Consider the following 19670-nt stretch of genomic DNA (forward strand, 5'->3'; position numbering starts at 1 on the left):
CAGGAGCAGCTTGAGGAGGGAGCAGGATAGAAATCATGGTGAAAATAAGACTCCTGTTACATATTCATGGAGAAATATGCTGCAGGCAGCTTGCCATGTAATTCTCAGCTCCAAGGGCGGGTTAGGATTAAAGACGTTAACTTCAGAGCCTTCAGCTTCTACAAAGAACTTAAATCAATGATGCTGAATGGAATCGGCTAAAGCAGTGGTTTTTAAACTGGGGCTGGGAGGCAAGGAGTTTTGCTCCCAGGGCCGATTGAACAATATCTGGCGACATTTTTGGTGGTCACCACTGGGGGGGGGGGGTGCTGCTGGCATCTAGTGGATAGAGACCAGAGATGCTGCTAACTGTCCTGCAGGGCACAGGACAGCCCCACAGCAGAGAATCACCCACCAGGTATCAATAGTGCTAGGTTGCAAAAGACTGATCGAGAGAGAGAGAGAGAGAGAGCGCGAACGCATAGCTACAGAAGACCCAGAATCAAGCTCTTCAAAGGGGCGGAGATGAAATAGAGAAGCAAATTGAGAATACAGGTCCAGGATGGTAGGAAGAGAAACCATGTGATTAAGAGGGCACTACGGAAGCGGGAACCTAGAGACACCGAGTACATCCACGTTTGCTAGTGATAGGCGTGTACGGTGCATGGACCGCCTATGAGAATTCACACACCTTGCACATTTTTAAGTGGGCATCTGAAACTTTTTAATCATAAACTTTTCATCACAATATATGTATATTTTATTAACTAGGTGTTGAAAATATTAAACATTTAAAAAATGAGATAGAGGGCACCTGGGTGGCTCAGTCACTAAGAAGCTGCCTTTGGCTCAGGTCATGATCCCAGGGGCCTGGGATGAAGGCCCACATTCCTGATCAGCAGGAAGCCTGCTTCTCCCTCCCCCGCTCTCCCTACTTGTGTTCTCTGTGTGTGTGTGTGTGTCTCTCTCTCTCTCTACCAAATAAATAAATAAATCTTAAAAAGAAAATGAGATAGGAAACGATCGACTTCATTGGAATAACATTTGCCTGCTACAAGTTGATTTTTTTTTAAAGCAGAACAGTCTCATTTTTTGTTATTTTATTTCCCAAACCACACTGGAATGGAATGAAACCATTAAAATCCTTACTTGTGCTTTTCCCTATTATGTCTCTAAAAATATGTTGTTTAATTTAAATATGAAGGAATGAGTGTCACTAACCAAAACTGATGTCAGAGCACTTCCAACATCTGCCCAAATCCCCTTTCCGATGTTAACCTTTACCCTAATAAGGAAAGGAAGCCCTAAAAGCAGAGCCCCAGGACTGCCCACAGAAGGGCATTATTTGAAACAAAACTGGTATTTCAACTTTGGTATCAGCCCAAGTCCTACACTCTAATAAGATCTGAGAGGAGTGTCTTGATCTTCCAGGAAGGAGAGGAGTATCCTGATATCAGACCCAAGAATGGGCATATCATTGATCCTACAGAGCACACATGGAGTTTGGATCTGGAAATGGACTCCGTTAAAATGATCTGCACATAAGGATTCTTTATAGAGATTTTTCAACTACCCTTGGGGACATGGTACCCTACACCCACAGGTGTAGACAAATATTTTACAAGCTATTCTGGGAATGAGGTGAGGAGAGAAATATGGAGGTTGTTATAGGAAGATAGAAGGTTAAAGGAAGTCTTTGTTTTGGGTTTTTTCCTTTTGTTTTTAAGAAAAAGGTCATTTGTCTTCTGACTGGAAGGATCCATTGGAACGAGAACTTGATATTGACCCTGGGAGTGGAGTCCTGGAGAGGGCTGGAGGGAAAAATCCCAGGCACAAGGAAGAACAAACCCCAGATGGGGATGTCTGCTCTTCTCAATAAACCTGCTCTGTCTTCAACTCTTTCTGTGTTTCTTGTACATTTCTCCAATTACCATGTAAATTCCATGATGCCAGGGACTTTTCTGTGTTGTTCGCCACAGATTTACAAACACTCAGGGCAGTGTGTAGCACACAGTAGGTACTGACTAAATATTTGTTGAGTAAATGTTTAAAAACAAATTAAAAATGGATACAAATGTAGGTATAGATTTGATTGAGTGGTGGTAAGATAAGGGAATTCCTGCACAAGGGGCTTTTATTTTCTTGAAGTGTGACACTAGTGATGAAGTTTTAGAACACAGGTGAGGTTAGGTGGGGTTAGGTCCAGAGCCAATGACCAAGAAAGGATTCTTGAGACGTCTTAGGTGCAAATGGTGGTTTTATTAAAACACAGGGACAGGACCCAGGGGCAGAAAGAGCTGCTCAGACAGAGGCATGGTTGACTGGGAGCTGAGGAATTTGAGGACAAAGGGGGTGTCCAGAAGGACTGTCATATGCTAAAGAAGAATTTCGGGATAAGGGAGACCTGGTTATTGTCAAGTCAAGGCTGTTTTGGCCTCTAATGAGGGAAAGCATGAAGACAGTCGGGAGTTTCCTGGAGATATGTTACATTCCTCCTATCACACATCCTTGTCAGTGGGCTTTGGGCTTAGAAGAAATTCAGTTTTATTACACTTCCCTCCCCCTTAGCCTCCCTCAATTTTATGGAGGGGAGGGTGATGTTAGGGCTTCCGGAAACTGAGGTATGGGTCTCTGGAAGTCAGGCTATTGATGAGAAAGCTTCTTCCTTCCTTGTAAGTCGCTAGGACATTTGTAGATGGAGGGAGACTCCTGTCCTGCAGGACTGGGATCTCTATCAGTTAAGCATCGTTTTTCCTTTAGGGCAGCCAGGAGTACATGAGGAATGGTACACATATAGGTGTAGGGTGCCAGTTTCTGCTTTGTCCTAAGCTTGCCTTCTGCTCCCTCATCCCTAGGACAGGAGCTGGGAGTGAGGTGACATAGTTCAGAAGAGGTGGGGGTAGGGATTGTTGAGGCAAGTCTTGAAGGTGTGAAACGGTCATCCATTAGAGGGAAAGCAAACTCACCGGAGAGACAAGGGAGTTTGAAGCCAGGGTTGAGTATCCACTGGAGAATTGTGGTCAAGTGTTTTAAAGTACAGCAGGTTGGCTCAGCTGTATGATTCCTTCCTGGTTTCTGGTGCATGCCGCTGGCATTGGTAGAATCATTTCTAAAGAAACAAAGCAAAAGAGGATAAGCCATTCTTTCACAAACGATGATGAATCAAGTTTTGAACATGCTGGGTTTTGAGGCACAGGTGGGACATCAGTGAAATAGCATGAGTAGGTAGTCAGTTACATGGGCCTGGTGGGTAGGAAAGAAACAGATGGTCGTGTATCAGTGGGAGAGATGTTGGCTGGGAGCTGAAACCAAGGGCACAGTTGATATCACTACAAGAGAAAGTAGCTTGGAAGAGAAAGGTTAACTGAACCCCCGAGGAAACCCTGATGGGAAAGTCACATGCATTTCCCAGGCATGCCAATGTTGACACAGATTATTGTAAGTCCTGGGGGCCAGAAGCCATGTCTTTGAAATTCATTCATTCTCTGCCTCTGGCATAGCGTGGGCCACATTGAAGGTAATTCTAAAATTCATTCCTATTTGATTTCATTGCACTTTTCATTTACCAGAATCTTGTCATGGTTTGCTAGTGTATCATTTTCTCGAAAAGATTAAATAAGGACCATTTTACAAATATGAGATGAATGCCTGAAGGGATTTTGTTTAATTCATTCATTAGCTCAGGAACCACTAAGATGTTACCACCACTTCAAGCAAGAATCTCAAGGCAGACACATATACAATACAAGTAATACTTAAACGAATTTGCATTGATAGATGCAAATAGATATGCAAATAGAATGCAAATGGATGCAAAACTGCGTTCTACCAAAGGAAAGGGGGTCAACTGTATTTCCAGTGGACAAAATTCATTTACAGATAGCTAGACAAGATCATCTGCATCCACATCAATTATGTACAATCTATAGGGTTGCAAAATAGCTCAAAGACAAGAAAGGCACAGAATATCCCATAGAATTGGTCAGCCCAGAAGGGTACATGAGACAACACCTGTTTTCCCTTGGAAGACACTATAATCTTTTAGATTCATTTCAATGTCTTTTGTGATTTTGCCTATGCTTTAAAAGAAAAAAAAAGTTACCCTTATCATTCTTTTTAGTTTGAAAAAAAACTAATAAAATACTAGTCTGTTATAAAATACACATGGAAGAATGTTCTGGCACTATCATACCCAATTTGGGGTACTAACTGATTAGGAAGATGAGGCAGAATTTGGGAGCCCCTAGAATGAGTCTGTTTCTGGTTGGAATGGGAAATATTTAAGAATCAAATTAAATGATCTCAAATCCACTCTGGAATGAAACAGGTTATAAGGAAAATACAGAAGATGTTGAAATGGACCTGTTGGCTCATTGTGAGCTTTCCTGGTTGAATGGAGACCTCTACCATGATGCTTGTCCTCCATGTCCCACCCGTCCCATACCTGCTATCCTGGCACCAAAGGGCCATCAGACTTTAGGCTCAGTCTGCAGTTCCAAATGGAAACCCTCTGTTCCCACAGTAGTGGACAGGATGACTCTGGTTGCTGGTGGAAGCGTCAGCTGCTTTAGACCAACAGTTCAAGAGAGGATCAGAAGAGCATAAGGACGATATTGGAAAAAAATGCTCGGATGAATTTCCAGAACACAATATTTCTCTTTGCAATTTTTGAGTGTTCTGTAGCCAACCTGCCAAAAAAATGTGAAAACTATAAATAGAGAGGAGTGGGGAGGAGAAATGAGGACCTGTCACAGTGCCAGTGAAAATAGGGAACTGAGAATCTTCCAGAGATTTTGAGTCAAAGGGGGTTAATATTTACTTAGAAAAGAAGTCGTGGGCACAAGTTCTAGGATGAAATGAAGGCAAGAGAGGGAAGTTAGGGAATCGAGAGAGAGAGAGACTTGAAGATAAAAAAACGTCAACTTAAAGTCTCATTCCTCATTAAGGAAAGTACATATCAGAGAAGAGGGGAGAGACTGGGATATAGTTGATCGCCGATTGTGTCTGGCTCTGATTAGAAGCTTTGTATCCACTTTTTAATTTAATCTTCGAGCCTGTTTCCTGGATTCCAGCTTCTATTTCCTATGAAATAGGTACCATCACCAAAGACGAGAGTCAAACATGTAACAGTAGTCAAATCTTTAACAGCGTGGACAACTAACTAACCAAAAGCTGTCCCGGGGACCCCTGCAGAGTCAAGTGTTACACGCCCAGTGCCTGCATCGCGAGGCCATGGTAGGGATCTTGGGAAGGGTTTAGGGTAGGGAGACACACAGCAGGTTCTGGCCAGAGGCTAGTCACCAAACTTTGTGTGGCTGAAGGGGTGTGTACCAGGTGAATGTCAGCTCCAAGATGAAACTGAGGGAAATGTCCTTTGGGAAGGTTTACGCTGACTCTCTGCCTTTCCTTCGTCCTCCCCAGGGTGTTCCATTAGCATTTGGGGTCTGGGGTCTTGCCTGTTGCTCCTGGCTTTGGTGGGCCACACCACTGCCACAGCCAGGGCTCCAAGTGGCAGTGAACTGTATGGGCTCTTGACTGTTCCCTCCTGACTCTCGGAAGAACAGGCAGCAGGGATTTTCATTCTTTGTTGGCACCTACTCTCTTCAGCAACCCCAAGATCAGTACCCCAGGCTGCACAAGCTCAGGTTCATGTCTTTACCAAAGGCCGGCAGTAATTTCAGAAAGGAATGACAATGAAGGAAAAAAACAGTTCAACTACTCGCTCATCTGGACTTCTAGGGCAGGTGGGGTTCCCAGACAACTTTGTTCCGTCGGTCTGGCACCCTTGCCCCCCCTCTCGGTGCCTTGGTGATGAGTGTGGGCCTTGCTGTTTGCGCTGCCTGAATTTGCCCTTGTCGCTTATTAGCACTGTGGCCCTAAAAGTCTGAGAGGCTAAAAGTCATGCCTCTCAGAGCCAATCGGAATAGCTTATTAGACCTATTGATTCTGGCATAGTGGGCCTGGGCGGAAATCTCTCTTCTTCATCCCTCCTCCTTCTCAGTCTTCCCCTCCTCCACGTCTTCCTCCTCCTTCTTTGATGTGTAAAGCAAGGTATTTGGGGGGCAGGGAATGATGTGATGTTTGGGATTTACTTTAAAATATATTCCAGACCTCCCCCCTCCCCAAAAACAAAATTACAGGCACTTTGGGGGCAGTAGAAGGAGGAGGGCCTATGAAACAGTTGGGGAAGCAGAGTGATAAGTACTCTACACATTTTGGTGTATGGTTGAGAATTTTCATAATAAGAGTAAACAAACAAAGACCAAATAATGAGGCTTTCATTCCCTATATCCAAATGACCACAACAGGGCATAGAATGCACTTTCATAGTTATTGCCCTGGCAATTTATTCTGATTCTCCAAATAAGATTCCAGCTCTCATCCTACCTGTCATAGTCTCTGGATATTGACTGGGAACGTTTTCCTCAACAAGGCCTTGCCAGGCCCACTGCTAGGGAATGTATTGTTTCAGATTCTGTACTCAGGTTTTAAAGATTTTTGTTTTATTTATTTATCAGAGGAAGGGGAGAGCGAGCACAGGCAGACAGAATGGCAGGCAGAGGCAGAGGGAGAAGCAGGCTCCCTGCCGAGCAAGGAGCCCTTGTGGGACTCGATCCAAGGACGCTGGGATCATGACCTGAGCTGAAGGCAGCTGCTTAACCAACTGAGCCACCCAGGCGTCCCTGTACTCACGTTTTAAAAAAAGTGACCAGTTTCCCGTTTGGAGTGACTGGAATGCAAGACTCACTGTAAGCCGTTGTCTTGCTTGTCCCATCCCTTTCTAAGGACTGCTTGTGCTATCTCTGGGAGATCACAGCATTTGGAGGGGCAGCCCAGGCCTGGGCTATTACAGCAAAGCTGCAGCCTGAAGGGCGCACGTGAGATCTGTGGTTTGAGCTGTCAGATCTCACGGAGAAAAAAAAGAGAAATGAATCATCATTTGACCATGACATTCCCACTAAAGGGGAGGACAGTGGGAGAAAGAGCAAGGGAAGAAGAAGGAAAAATCTCAAAATAAATGTGGGGTGGATGGCAGGAGGAGGGGGGGTCTCGGAAATTGGGGGCAGGTGTGGCGATCCAACCAACGCTAGCCACAAACACACGATTCCGCCCATTCTAGAGCGGACTGGACATAAACATGCAACCACATCTACTTGGCTGCGTTTTGTCGGCCGGTAGCCAGGTGATTCTTTAAGAGCTCTGAGAACCCAAACTTGAGGCCTCCCCGCAGCTGAGCTGAAGTGGAGCTGGGAGCTGTCCAGCCGACCCGAAGCTGCCAGCTGACCACCTTCCTCCCTACTGATCGCTGGAGCCAAGCTCGGCGGGGGAGAAGCCATGCTCGCAGGTGGGTGCCGGGGCTAAGGGCGGAAGCTGGGTTCCCACAGAGGCCTCCGCGCCCAGGCGGCTGCAGCGGCGGCGCACGGGGACCGGAGGCCTGACACCGAGATGCGCCCCACACTCTGGACAACCGGCCGCAGAAGTAAAGGGCCAGCATCCCGCCACGGCTATGCTTCCCGCGGGACAATCTCGGGAGAAGGTCCTGGAAGAGGCTCACAGGCCGATTTTCCGAGGGAAACGGCGAGGTGGGGAGGGAGCGCCCCTGACCCTCCCCGCCCTCCCCTCTCCGGATCACCCCGCATCACCAGCGGCGGGGCTGCTCCGCAGAAACTTACGCGAGGTTGTAGTGTCGCCCTTCGCCGCATGGGGGCAGCATCACCTGCTAGCTCGGTGGCAGCGGTCCGCACCCCTCTCTTGGCGGAGGCAGGCGGAGGCGGGCCTGCGGCATCCTCTTTCATTGGCCGCGGGGCGGACGCTGCCATGTTGGAGGAAGCAGTGCCTTCTGTATGGTGGAAACGCTGTGGCTTCACCGGTAGCGTCGGGGAGCGCAGCCTCCTACCTTCCTCCTCGCTCGAGGGTCGGTGCTGAGAGGCGGCGGCCGTCGGGATGGAGAGAAGTAGGATGAACCTGCCCAAGGGGCCGGACACGCTCTGCTTCGAAAAGGACGAGTTCATGAAGGTGCATGCCTGGGCTCTGCTCCCCGGAGCCGGGCCGTGGGTGGCCTGCCCTCCTTGGCCCTCCGGGGCCTCTCCTCGGGCTTCTCCTGCGGGCTTCCTGGGCTGTCCCCGCCCCGGACGGGTCCTCGCGGGGACCTCACTGCACTTCGCAGTGAGTCTTTTGGCCTCGGGAGGGCTAGGTGCAGCTTGCAGAAAGCACTCCTGTGAAATCGTGCACATTGAATGAAAAGGCCTGAAAGTTCAGGGCAAGTGGTTTTGAGCTAAACGTAAAAGCCCCGGATCCGTAGGACCCGCCTCTGGTACCGTGCGGCACAGTCAGACCGCCGCTCCCCCGGCCTGACAGAAGCCTCCCAGTGCCTTGTGCCTAGAAGCTCAGCGATTGTGCGTTGAACACATCTCTGAACGCACGTACTTACCAGGAATCGGGTCAAAAAGGCACTTAACCTAACGTTTATGCCTGACTTTCGTCTTAAGCTCCCGGAATGGGAAATCTGAAAGACTGCACTGTCCTTACTGGTTCTGGTCCAGTACTACAAAGCATACCAAGCTCCTTTTCTAAAGTTGCCCTACTTCTCTTGGTGAGGTCAGCCTGAAGCTGGCAGCAGATAACTGTAGGACATAAACTTACAGAATAGAAATTTAAACTGAAAAGACTTTACTGACAGGAAAGGTTCATCAGACATAGCCTTGAAAATGTCCCAAGGTTTGAATCAGAGCCAGGAGGAGCTTTATCTGTTTTCTGTATCCCTCTGGGTCTGTACTTAAACTATCAAAACGTATATGTTTAATTTCTAAGGATTGGGATTTAGTAGCTGGTTTCAGTGTTAAAAAGTTTTGGCTCTGTAGGTACCTAAAATTCTGAAAAGAGTTTGAATTTCTTACTTTTTTATGGCTTCAAGTCATAATATGTTTTTTTCTTTTTTGGGTTAACCAGCTAGTTCCTTTTTGATACTTGCATTCAGATCACATCTCCCAAACTCTGGCTTTAAAAGTGCTTATGTCTGGATCCTCTGCGGTGTGGCCATATCATTTTTAATATGTAGGGATGTCTAGACGAAGGTATATTGTACTCTTGTTCTTGTATGGTGATGTTAAGCCACTGTAATAAAAGGTGTAAAGTGAATGGAGTGTCTGAAGGAGAGCACAGAGTGAATTCTCTGATCCAGAAACCTTTTGTTAACGAAGGGCACGTGATGTGGAGAGAGGTCATTGGAAGAAGAAAAGGCACACACACAGACTTAAAAAATGTCAAAGCACGGAAGTCTCTTTAGCTTGTCTGTCTTTGGACTTCGTCAGGCTTTCTTTGAGCCTAACACTAGCATTTTCTCACACTTCCTAGCCCCGCCATCTTTCTCACTCTGAGCTGACAGAATGCCTTTGGTCAAAGCAGCTTCGGAAAATAGAAATCTCAAAATAGCAATTCTAAAGTAGTACTTAGAGTTAGGGAGAGAGCAAACTGGGAAAGTGGCTAGAATGCCAGCAATTCCATATTCTTTCAAAGCTCTGAAATTTCTGAATGTAATGTACAATTTGTAGTGTTAATGAACATGACCCCTTCATACATAGAAGGAAAATACATGGAATAGCTGTTCTGTGTAAAGTGGTATTGATCTTCTATGTGGGAGCTGGAGATAAAGGTTATTTGCAATTTGTGTTTCCGTCAGAGAGATGTTTTGTTAAGTTACAGTTCCGAGGCAGAAATGAGTGGAGAGCTTGCTGTCGGGGTTGTATTTCTACATAGGTGTCTTGTTTGGCACATTTTGGAATGAGACTGGGATGGTAGAAAGGGAGATGGGGTGGGGCTGCGGGTTGCACCTTGGACACTGCATACATTGAGGGGTCCATATTGATGCAGTCTTCATGGTAGAGCTGCAGTCAGGTTTACAGCAGGAAATTGCATGGTCATATCTGTTGAGTGCGAGCTGACTGGTGGCAGGAGACTACTTAAAAAGTCATGTTTATGAGACCTAATAAGAAATAGAAGGGGAAAGGTATGCAAAAGAGGTAGGTGATCAAAGTGCAGGAATGGCAGATGGGGAAGGGTCACCTGGGGCAGAGGCACTGGCAACATCATACTTTGTCTGCTTAGAAATACGAAAATCCTTTGGGTTAACAGCCAACTAATAGATGAGCAGGACATAAGGTATTGGTAGTAGGGGGAGGAAGTGGCATAACAGATAAATTAGACCATTTACATGGGTGTGCTATTGACATCACATGTAGCCTTCCTCTTCCATCTCAACATATGACTTCATCTCCATTCGTACAGAAAAATTAGCAGCCATCCCACGGGACCTCCTCCATCCTGCTGATCATGATCCCATTCTTGTATTTGTCCCCTTCTCCTCCTCGCCTGGTATGGGGAGGGGCTCTCCTTCCTCCTCGGGTTCGGTCTCCACTCTGGCTCGGAGTCCATGCCCTCCCGCCCTTCCAGGAGCCTGCGAGGATCCTCTCGCCTGCACTCCTTCCCATCACGTGCTCCTGTTTGATCCTCTCCCACTTGACTGCCCCACCTCTAGGTATTGCCCTGTCACTGTCGCACATCACAGCCAGTGCTCAGGGGTTGACTTGACTTTCCCACCTTCCACCCTTCAGGCCCTGTCGTTCCACTAAAGAGTTCTTACCAAAACTGTTTCTAAGTCAGCGCACCTGACCTTTCTCTGTCTCCTTACTCGACATCGCAGTAGACCAAATGCTCTGCATTGCTTCCTGTCTTTCTTCTACCTCTCTGATGTGTCTCCTGTGCAAAGTCATGCTCCTGGTAGCCACTGAATGCTGACTATGGGCTCAGCCCCGTGTTCCTTTCTTTCCCTAGATGACCTTTTGTGCAGCTTCATGACCGCCTATCAGCAGGTAAGGCAGATTCCTGTCTCTGGCTCACACGCCTCCTGAGCACCAGTTCTGTGTATCGGACTTGCTGACCTTTCTTCTCGGATGTGTCTGTGGCCCCTCAGACTCATCAGATTCAAGACGGAATTCATGAGCACCTCCTCCACTGAAAACCACCTTTCTTATTCTATTGCCTCTCTCGGTAAACACTTCATCCGTTTAGCCTGGAGTCGGGAAACCAGAAGTCAACTCCTACTCTGTCACCTTTCCAAAATCTAGTCTGTCACACCAAGTCCTGTGGATTTCGCTTCCTAAACCTCTTGAGTCCATATACATATTTCCATCACTTCTCGTACCTTTGCAGTGCGCCCTTGCCATCACACCGTAGAAGCTTCTCACCCAGTCTCCATGCGCCTTCCTTGTCTTTCTGGCCCCTGGTCTACACTGCAGGCAAGCCACTCTTGTCAGAATGCGGATGTGATCTTGTATGTACCAGGTGACTGGTCAGTCCACCAGCTCTTGAAAAACCATTTTCCCACGCACTCGAACATATTTCAAAGAGAATCAGTCCCCCATGGGGTAGTTTTCCTTGGTAGACAGTTTGTTTCTGCACTGAGCCATCCGCCTCCTTCGAACTTCTCTGTGTCAGTTCCTCTCTGGAACCTGTGGCTCCGTTGGCACCCTGGGTAGGCACATGATGACCTTTTCCATGAGAAGTGAAGGTAGGAGCCCTCTGGACGGTGAATGTATGTACCCTCATGTTCCATAGGTAAAAGAACCGTGTGTGGGGGTGGGGGGGTAAGTCCTTGAGGCTCCTCCCTGTTCTAATTGGGTGAACTGGGAATTTTGAGACAGGAAGCAGGTCCTGTGTGTCCCTGTTTGCAGGGAGCATGCATTCTGATGGACAAAACGGAAAAGGGGAAGAATGAGCAGCTGCTCAGATCTGTTTGTACTGTGCTGGCTAATTAGCTGTGTCCTGCAGATGTGGGTCCCATCCTCGGCTCTGCTCTCTGCTTGCTTATGTCTGACTTGGGGCAAATCACTGGCCTCCGGCCTTCTGTTTGCTTGTTAGTATAATGAGGTGGTGCTTATCTATGTGATCTTTGCCAGCTCCTCTGAAAAGACTCTCTCTAGTCCATCCTGGCTTGCAGATAAGGAAACTGAGGCCTGAGGTGTGATGACTTCCTTTAAATCCACACAGCTAGTTGGAGCCAATCACAGGCCAGATCTCCTGACCCCCACGCATCAGTCCTTGGAAATCCTACTGTAATATGTTCCTTTCCAGAGGCCACAGGTGGGAACTGAGGGAAGTGGGACAATCAGAACATTAAGAATAGCGCAGAAGATGGCACAAGGTCCGCATGCCTTAGCACCTGCATTTCACCAATAGGGCCACCTCTTACCTTAGAAGAAGTTCCCACAGGGCTGGTGATCTGGATGCCTGGCCTGGAGCTTAGCTACGGTAAATGGGACCAGAGGGAAGTGATGGCAGTTTGAGGTGGACTTTGTTGACAGCGGCTGGAGATAGCAGCTGAGAGAGGAGGAAGAGGGAAGAGTGACAGACAGCAGATAGCTGCAGGCCCGCAGGTCAGCCACTGTTGCCCAGGGCCGCCCATCCCCAGGAGACGTCTTCGTATCAAGGAGCTGAGTGCTTACCCTGTGGGTTCTTAGTTCGATGTCATGTCTTGATGACAAGATTCCATTCTCTTCCGCATCAGTTTGAGACAGACATCGTAATGAAATTCTAATTAGCCAAATATGGAATGTAAGCCTGGAACTCATTTTATAGAGAAATTTTCTTATGTGAACTACTTTCCCTGATGATAGAGGAGTTGTGACGATGTAACATCAGATAAAGTTTATCTGATTGGCACTTGTAAGAAGGGTTCCCGGCAAAAAAGAACTTTTTTTGTTGTTGTTGTCCTCCCTTTTGATCTTTCCTTTCCATTCCTTTTTTTTTTTTTTTTTTGTCTTGTGAGCAGTCATCTGATTTATAAAAAGATGCAACAAAAAGTAAAATGGTACAAGATAATCAGTTTCAAAACATAAAAAATGTGAGTGTCTTTAGCCATAGCTCAGAACAGAGGAACTGGGTAAGGAGAATTGCTTGTATGAACTGGCAACAGGAAAAGTTGGTAAAGGAGAGCTGAGGAACTCTATTAAGACATAGGAGTGAGGGGCTCCATCATCATCTGGCATTTGCTCAGTGTCGTCTATATGTTTAGAGATGTCCATGATGGGAACTCCAGCAATCTTCTGGGTCTGGGTCAGCTGATGCCACAGTGTAACACTGAATTACTTCCATACTGAGCAGTCATATGTATAGTTTGTCTTTTGTGTATGTGGTAATCATTTGAATCTTGGCTCTTTTGCAATCCTTAGAGCCTCTTGATACTTTCACCCCGGTTTCTCAGTTTCAGCCATTACACGGTCAGTTGTACAACTGGTACACTTGGCACACAGCCCGTCCATCATTGACCGGTCAAGTTTGGCCTAAATAGAAAAGTTGATAAAGTCGGTACCAACCAGGATGTGGTAAGTCGGCCCAGCTGTGTGTTTATATTGGAAAAAGCAGGAGGGATGTTGGGGGACTTCTCTTTCCTTGAGTGCATGGGATCCTTCTTTTCTTTCTTTTTAGGTTTTAATCTGTCCTTCTCTCGGAGAAGGATCTCAGAGCTAAGCATTCGCTTCCTGGTCACATACTTTCTTGCTTTCTCTTGCTTCCCCATGTTCACATCATGCCCATTTCTCCTTGCTTTTGATTTTCTAATTCACTCTTTGTAGTACCATAAAACTTATTTAAATAAAATGTTGGCCTACTAAGTTATTGATTATTAGTAAGTTCTTTGTTCAAAATTTGAGAGCAAGAAGTATTATGTAAATATATCTTTTTGTTATTTAACTAGTCTTACAACATTTAGCATCAAATTTCTTGAAACATTTAAACAAATTAATCACAAACTGGGGTTTGGGCTCTTTCTTTCTTTTTTTTTTTTTTTTTTAAGTAATCTGTATACCCAACATGGGACTTGAACTCAAAACCCTGAGATCAAGACCTGCACGCTCCAGTGACTGAATGAGCCAGGTGCCCTTTGGGCTTTTTGTTTTTAAGTTCCTCAGGTGAGGGGGTGCCTTAGTGGCTCAGAGGGTTAAGCTTCTGCCTTCAGCTCAGGTCATGGTCTCAGGGTCCTGGGATCGAGCCCTGCATGGGACACTCTGCTCAGCATGGAGCATGATTCCCTCCCTCTCTGCCTACTTGTGATCTCTCTCTCTGTGTCAAGTAAATAAATAAAATCTTAAAAAAAAAGTTCCTTAAGTGATTCTAATGTGTGACCAGTGTTGAGAACTCTAGCACTGGATAATTCCTTTAAATAGCTCAAGAAATTAATTTTGAAAAGTGAACTAAAAGCCTACATAGATTATGATTGGTGTTAAATTGAGGGGAAAAAAGAGATAAAGAGAAGAAATCAGCTGGAACAGAGCGTAATTAGGTACTCAAATATTTGTTAGATGGATAAATACATTTACGGAATGTAGGGTTTTTTTTTTTTTTTGTCTCTTCATAAATATGTCAAATGGGTATATAAATTCAAGAAAGGAGTTTGATATAAAATTGATGAAAATGTTAGAACAGAAGTTTTTTAGAATTTCAGTGTTACTATTTCATGATGCTTTTAAGATGATCTCTCTGTAGATGGTGGGAAGATCTTGTTAGCATATGTTTTTAATTTCTCAAGCTTGAATAATTTAGTCACCGAACAAAGATTTAGAATGAGTTTTGGGAGACACAAGTCCTAGATTATGTCCCCACCTAGCTGGGTCAGAGATTTGAGAGCAGGGGCTGGAGGGAAGAGCTCCAAGGACATTTTTGTATACATGCTGATACCTTGGGCGGGAACACTCTTCCCACACTTCCTGTGGCTAGCTCCTTTGTGTCATTTGGATTCAACTCATTGTTCTATATTTCCTGGTTCATCCAAGTTAAAATACATCCCATTTGTCACTCAACCTTTACTGTGTCCTGTTTTCTTTTTAGCTGTGATCACTATTCATTAATCACTATTTGATCACTGTTCATTAATATAATGTTTGTTTACATATTTATTTTCTCATTTCTGCATTAGAATACCTGCTCCTTAAAAGCAGAGACCTTGTCTTTTCTTTTCATGACTGTGTCCCCAGGTCTTAGAGCAGAGCTGGAGTTGCATGATAAATATTTGAGGAATATTTATGGGATATACAGGGACATTTATTCATCTCTGTTGTCCATTGTTTTCAAGAATGGTTGGAAACACACACATACGTGAGCTCAGACAAACTTTCTATGTCTTTCAACCCCTATGTAGTGTGCAGATTAGTGCTTAACTATTTTCGTTTTTTGTCTCAATGAAATGGGACATGTTTCAGGGCAGAGCTCATAAATTTCATATGCCCTCTTAGTACTTCTCATCATTACAGAGTGATGGTTCTGGGGGATTCTGCTTCTCGTGGAGATAGTATATAGTGATTTTATAAGTCCATGTATCTGGGAAGGAGTGTTTTACTTCTTGGCAGCTTAGAGAACTTCAATCTTTCCAAATTCCATGTAATTTTCATAGCATTAAAGCTACTAATTTCAGATTATTGGTAAGTTTTAAATGATTAATTCCCAGGTTACTTTGAATTAGTCTTTGTTTGCCATCCCTAATTGCAGCTAGTTAGTAAAGTAGCTAAAGTTTTAAACTCTACTTGGTTTTAATTTTGAGTGATGTCACTGCTTCTCTCATGGTTAATGGTTCTTCATTACCTGCAGCTTGTCTGGTTTGCTCATTTATTTTCCTGTGTTCCAACACCTCTTGTAATCTCCCAACTTCTGGCCTTTTGGGGGATTTGTACTTTAACTGGTTTTAGATAGGAAATACCCCTGAGTACAAAGAGAAGATATTTTTCTTCTAACTTCACTATCTCCTATTATTAATGTATTACATTGTTGTGGTACATGTGTTACAACTGATGAACCAGCATTGATACAGTATTAATTAATAATCCATGGTTTACATTAGGGTTCACTCCTCTTTCTATACTTCTGTGGGTTTCGACAAATGTATAATGTTATTTACCTACTGCTGGTATCTTACAGCCTAGTTTCATTGCCTTGAAAACCCCTGTACCTCATCTATTTGTTTCTTCTCCTCTGTCTGCACCCTCCTCGCTCACCCCTCAGCCCGGGATCTTTTTACTGTCTAGAGTTTTACCTTTTCAGAGGCACCTGGCTGGCTTAGTTGCTAGGGCATCTGACTCTTGATCTCGGGGTTGTGAGTTCTAGCCACCACATTGGGTATAGAAATGACCTAAAAAATAAATAAAAATAAAAATGTTGGTTAATTTTTACCTTTTCCAGAATGCCATAGAGTTGGAATCATATAGTATTTAGCCTTTGAGACTGGTCTTTCACTTAGCAATATGCATTTAAGGTTCTTCAAAGTCTTGTGGCTTAATAATTCATCTTTTAATTGTCGAATAATCCGTTGTGTGGGTGTGGCACAGTGTACCTGTTCACCTACTGAAGGAGATTGGATTGCTTCCAAGTTTTGGCACTTCAGAGAATAAAGCTGCTGTAAACATCCGTGTGCAGGTTTTTGTGTGGACACTAGTTTTAAGCTCTTTTGGGTAAATACAAAGGAGCACAATTACTGATCTTATAGTGAGAATGTGTTTAGTTCTGTGAGAAACTGCCAAGCTGTCTCACACAGTGTCTCCCATTTTGCATTCTGACCAAACAGTGAATGAGAGTTCGGTTGTCCCACTTCCTTGCTACCATTTGGTATTACTAGTGCTTTGGATTTTTTATATTCTACGTGATATGTAATAGTACCTTGTTTAAATTTGCAATTTCTTAATGACATACAAAGTTGAGCATCCTTTCAGATCCTTTTTTTTTTCTTTTTTAAAGATTCTATTTATTTATTAACAGCACAAGCATACGGAGAGGTAGCAGCAGGCAGCGGGAGAGGGAAAAAAGCAGGCTCCTCGCTGAGCCGGGGGCCCAGTGTGGGGTTCAGTCCCAGGACCTGAGCTAAAGGCAGATGCTTAACTGACTAGGTTTCCCAGCCACCGCTCTTTTCACATTTTTAAATTAGGTTTGATTTCTTGTTGCTACTAAGATATCTTTATATTATATTTCTTATTTTAAGTCCTTTACCATGGATGTGTTTTGCAGATATTTTTTCTACTCTTTGACTGGTTTTTTCATTCTCTCTCTTTTTTTTTTTTAAGATTTTATTTATTTATTTGTCAGAGAAAGAGCGAGCGAGAGTGAGCACAGGCAGACAGAGTGGAAGGCAGAGTCAGAGGGTGAAGCAGGCTCCCTGTGGAGCAAGGATCCCGATGTGGGACTCGATCACAGGACGCTGGGATCATGACCTGAGCCGAAGGCAGCTGCTTAACCAACTGAGCCACCCAGGCGTCCCATCTTTTCATTCTCTTAACAGTGTCTTTTACAGAGAAGTTTAATTTTAACAAAGTCTCTCTCATCAATTTTTTTCTTTCGTAGATCATGCTTTTGGTTTTATATCTGAAAAGTCATTGCCAAATCCAAGGATCCCTACATTTTTTCTTATGTCATCTTTAAGAAGTTTTGCATTTTACATTTAGGTTTTGTGAAAGGTGTGAAAAGTTTGTTTTTATTCTTTTCATTTGTTTGTTTTTTCTTATCAATGTCCCATTGTTCGGTTCCATTTGTTGAAGACTGTCCTTGCCATTGAGTTGCCTTTGCCTGTGTGTGTGGATGTTTTTCTGGGCTCTCCACTCTGTTACAAGCACCTGTCTCTTTTGCCAGGCACCTTCTGTCTTAATCACTATAGCTTTAATAGTAAGTCTTGAGATTGGGTGGTGGCAATCCTCAATTTCCTTTTTTTCCCCACTCTTTAATATTTTGTTGACTACTCTGGGACTCTTGGTTTTCCAGTTTTCCATCCAAATTTTAGAGTCAACATGGTGGTATCCACAGAATAACTTCCTGGCATTTTGATTGGGATAGCATTGAGTCTGTCGATCAGTTTGGGAAGAACTGACCTCTTAACAGTATTGAGTGTTCTTACCCAAGATTATGGACTTTCTTTCCACTTCACATCTTACCTTGCTTGTTATCTTTCATCAGAATTTTGTACTTTTTCTCATATAGATCTTGTGCATATTTCGTTAGATTTGCACCTAAGTATTAATATTTTTTGGTATGCTAATGTAAATGTTAAGTCTCTTGTGATTTGCATCCCTGTCTGTTTCTATTTTTCCTTCCCTTCTCCTATATTCATCTGTTGTTTCTTAAGTTCCACATGTGACTGAAACTATATGGTATTTGTCTTCCTCTAGTTCCATCCATGTCCTTGCAAATGGCAAGATTTTATTCTTTTTGATGGCTGAGTAATGTGTGTGTGTGTGTGTGTGTGTGTATGTATACCACATCTTTATCCATTCATCTGTTGATGGACATCTGGGCTCTTTCAATAGTTTGACTATAAACATTGGGGTGCTTTTGCCCCTTCAAATCACTTTGTGTACTTTGGATAAACATCTAATAGGGCAATTGCTAAGTCATTGGGTTGTTACATTTTTAACTTTTTGAGGAGCCTCCATACTGTTTTCTAGAGTTGCATTCCCACCAACAGTGTAGGAGGATTCCCCTTTCTCCACATCCTCGCCAACATCTGTTGTTTCCTGACTTGTTAATTTTAGCCATTTTGACTGATGTAAGGTGGTGTCTCATTGTGGTTTTGATTTGTATTTCCCTGATGCTGAGTGATGTGGAGCCCTTTTTCATGTGTCTGTTGGCCATTTGGATGTCTTCTTTGGTCTGTTCATGTCTTCTGTCTATTTCTTGACTGGATTTTTTTGTTTTTTGGATGTTGAGTTTGATAAATTCTTTATAAATTTTGAATACTGGCCCTTTGTCTGATACATCATTGGAAAGCAATTGACTTCTGTATTTTAACTGTGTATTGTGCAGACTTGCTATAATCACTTGACTAGTTTCAGGAGGGTGTGGGGTGTGAAGTCTTTGTATTTTCTTTAGACAGTCATGTCATCTGTGAACAAAGTTTTATTCTTTCCCAGGCTGTATACCTTTTGTTTCCTTTTCTTACCTTATTTCATTAGTTTGGCCTTCCAGTATAGTATTGAATAGTAGTAGTAGGAGGGACATCCTTGCCTTTATTCCCTGTCTTCTATTTTCTCAGTATTAATATCATGTTAGCTGTGGATTTTTGGAGACATTCTTTATCAAGTTGAGGAAGTCCTCCTATTCCTAGTTTTCTGAGGGTTAATAATGAAGAGGTGTGGATTTTGTTAAATGGTTTTTTCCTCCCTTCATTGATATGATCATGTGATTTTTTTTCTGTTGATATGATGGATCACATTGATTTTCTAATGTTGCATACCTGGAATAAATCCTACATGATCCTGGTGTATAATTTTTTAATATAGTGTTTGCTTTTATTTGCTAATTTTTGTTGAAGATTTTTGTGTCTGTGTTCATGAGAGATACTAGTTTGTAGTTTCTTTTCTTGTAGTATTGGTTTTGGTGTCAGGGTAATAATGATCTCCTAGAATGATTTAGGAAGTATTCCTTCTAGTTTTACTTTCTGGAAGAGATTTTAGAGAATTGTGTAGTATTCCATAAATGTTTGGTTAAATTTACAGTGATTGGGATTGTTAGCAGTAGCCCTCCCTTCTTTCATCTGATATTAGTAATTTATGTCTTCTACCTTTTTTTCTTTGTTTGCCTGGCTAAGGGTGTATCTGTTTTATTGATGTTTTCAAAGAAACAGACTTGGGGTTTATTGATTTAAAAAAAAAATTCCTGGTTTTAAT

The 19670-nt window shown here is 43.7% G+C and overlaps 1 protein-coding gene across 5 annotated transcripts in view; it reads left to right on the forward strand.

The window, feature by feature from the left end:
* Positions 1–19670, forward strand: part of LOC131820358 (conserved oligomeric Golgi complex subunit 2-like) — a 263130-nt gene that overhangs the window by 212731 nt on the left and 30729 nt on the right. For 2 of the 5 annotated variants that reach the window (XM_059155919.1, XM_059155920.1), the window contains exon 1: positions 7799–7995. The exons of the other annotated variants lie outside the window; for them this stretch is intronic. In XM_059155919.1, coding sequence (XP_059011902.1) covers positions 7924–7995 — 72 coding nt within the window. In that variant the 5' untranslated portion in view covers positions 7799–7923. Of the gene's footprint in view, positions 1–7798; positions 7996–19670 lie in introns of those variants that run through there. 5 annotated transcript variants of the gene reach the window in all.

The sequence above is a fragment of the Mustela lutreola genome, chromosome 18, assembly GCF_030435805.1.
Source record: "Mustela lutreola isolate mMusLut2 chromosome 18, mMusLut2.pri, whole genome shotgun sequence".
NCBI classification, from domain to species: domain Eukaryota; kingdom Metazoa; phylum Chordata; class Mammalia; order Carnivora; family Mustelidae; genus Mustela; species Mustela lutreola.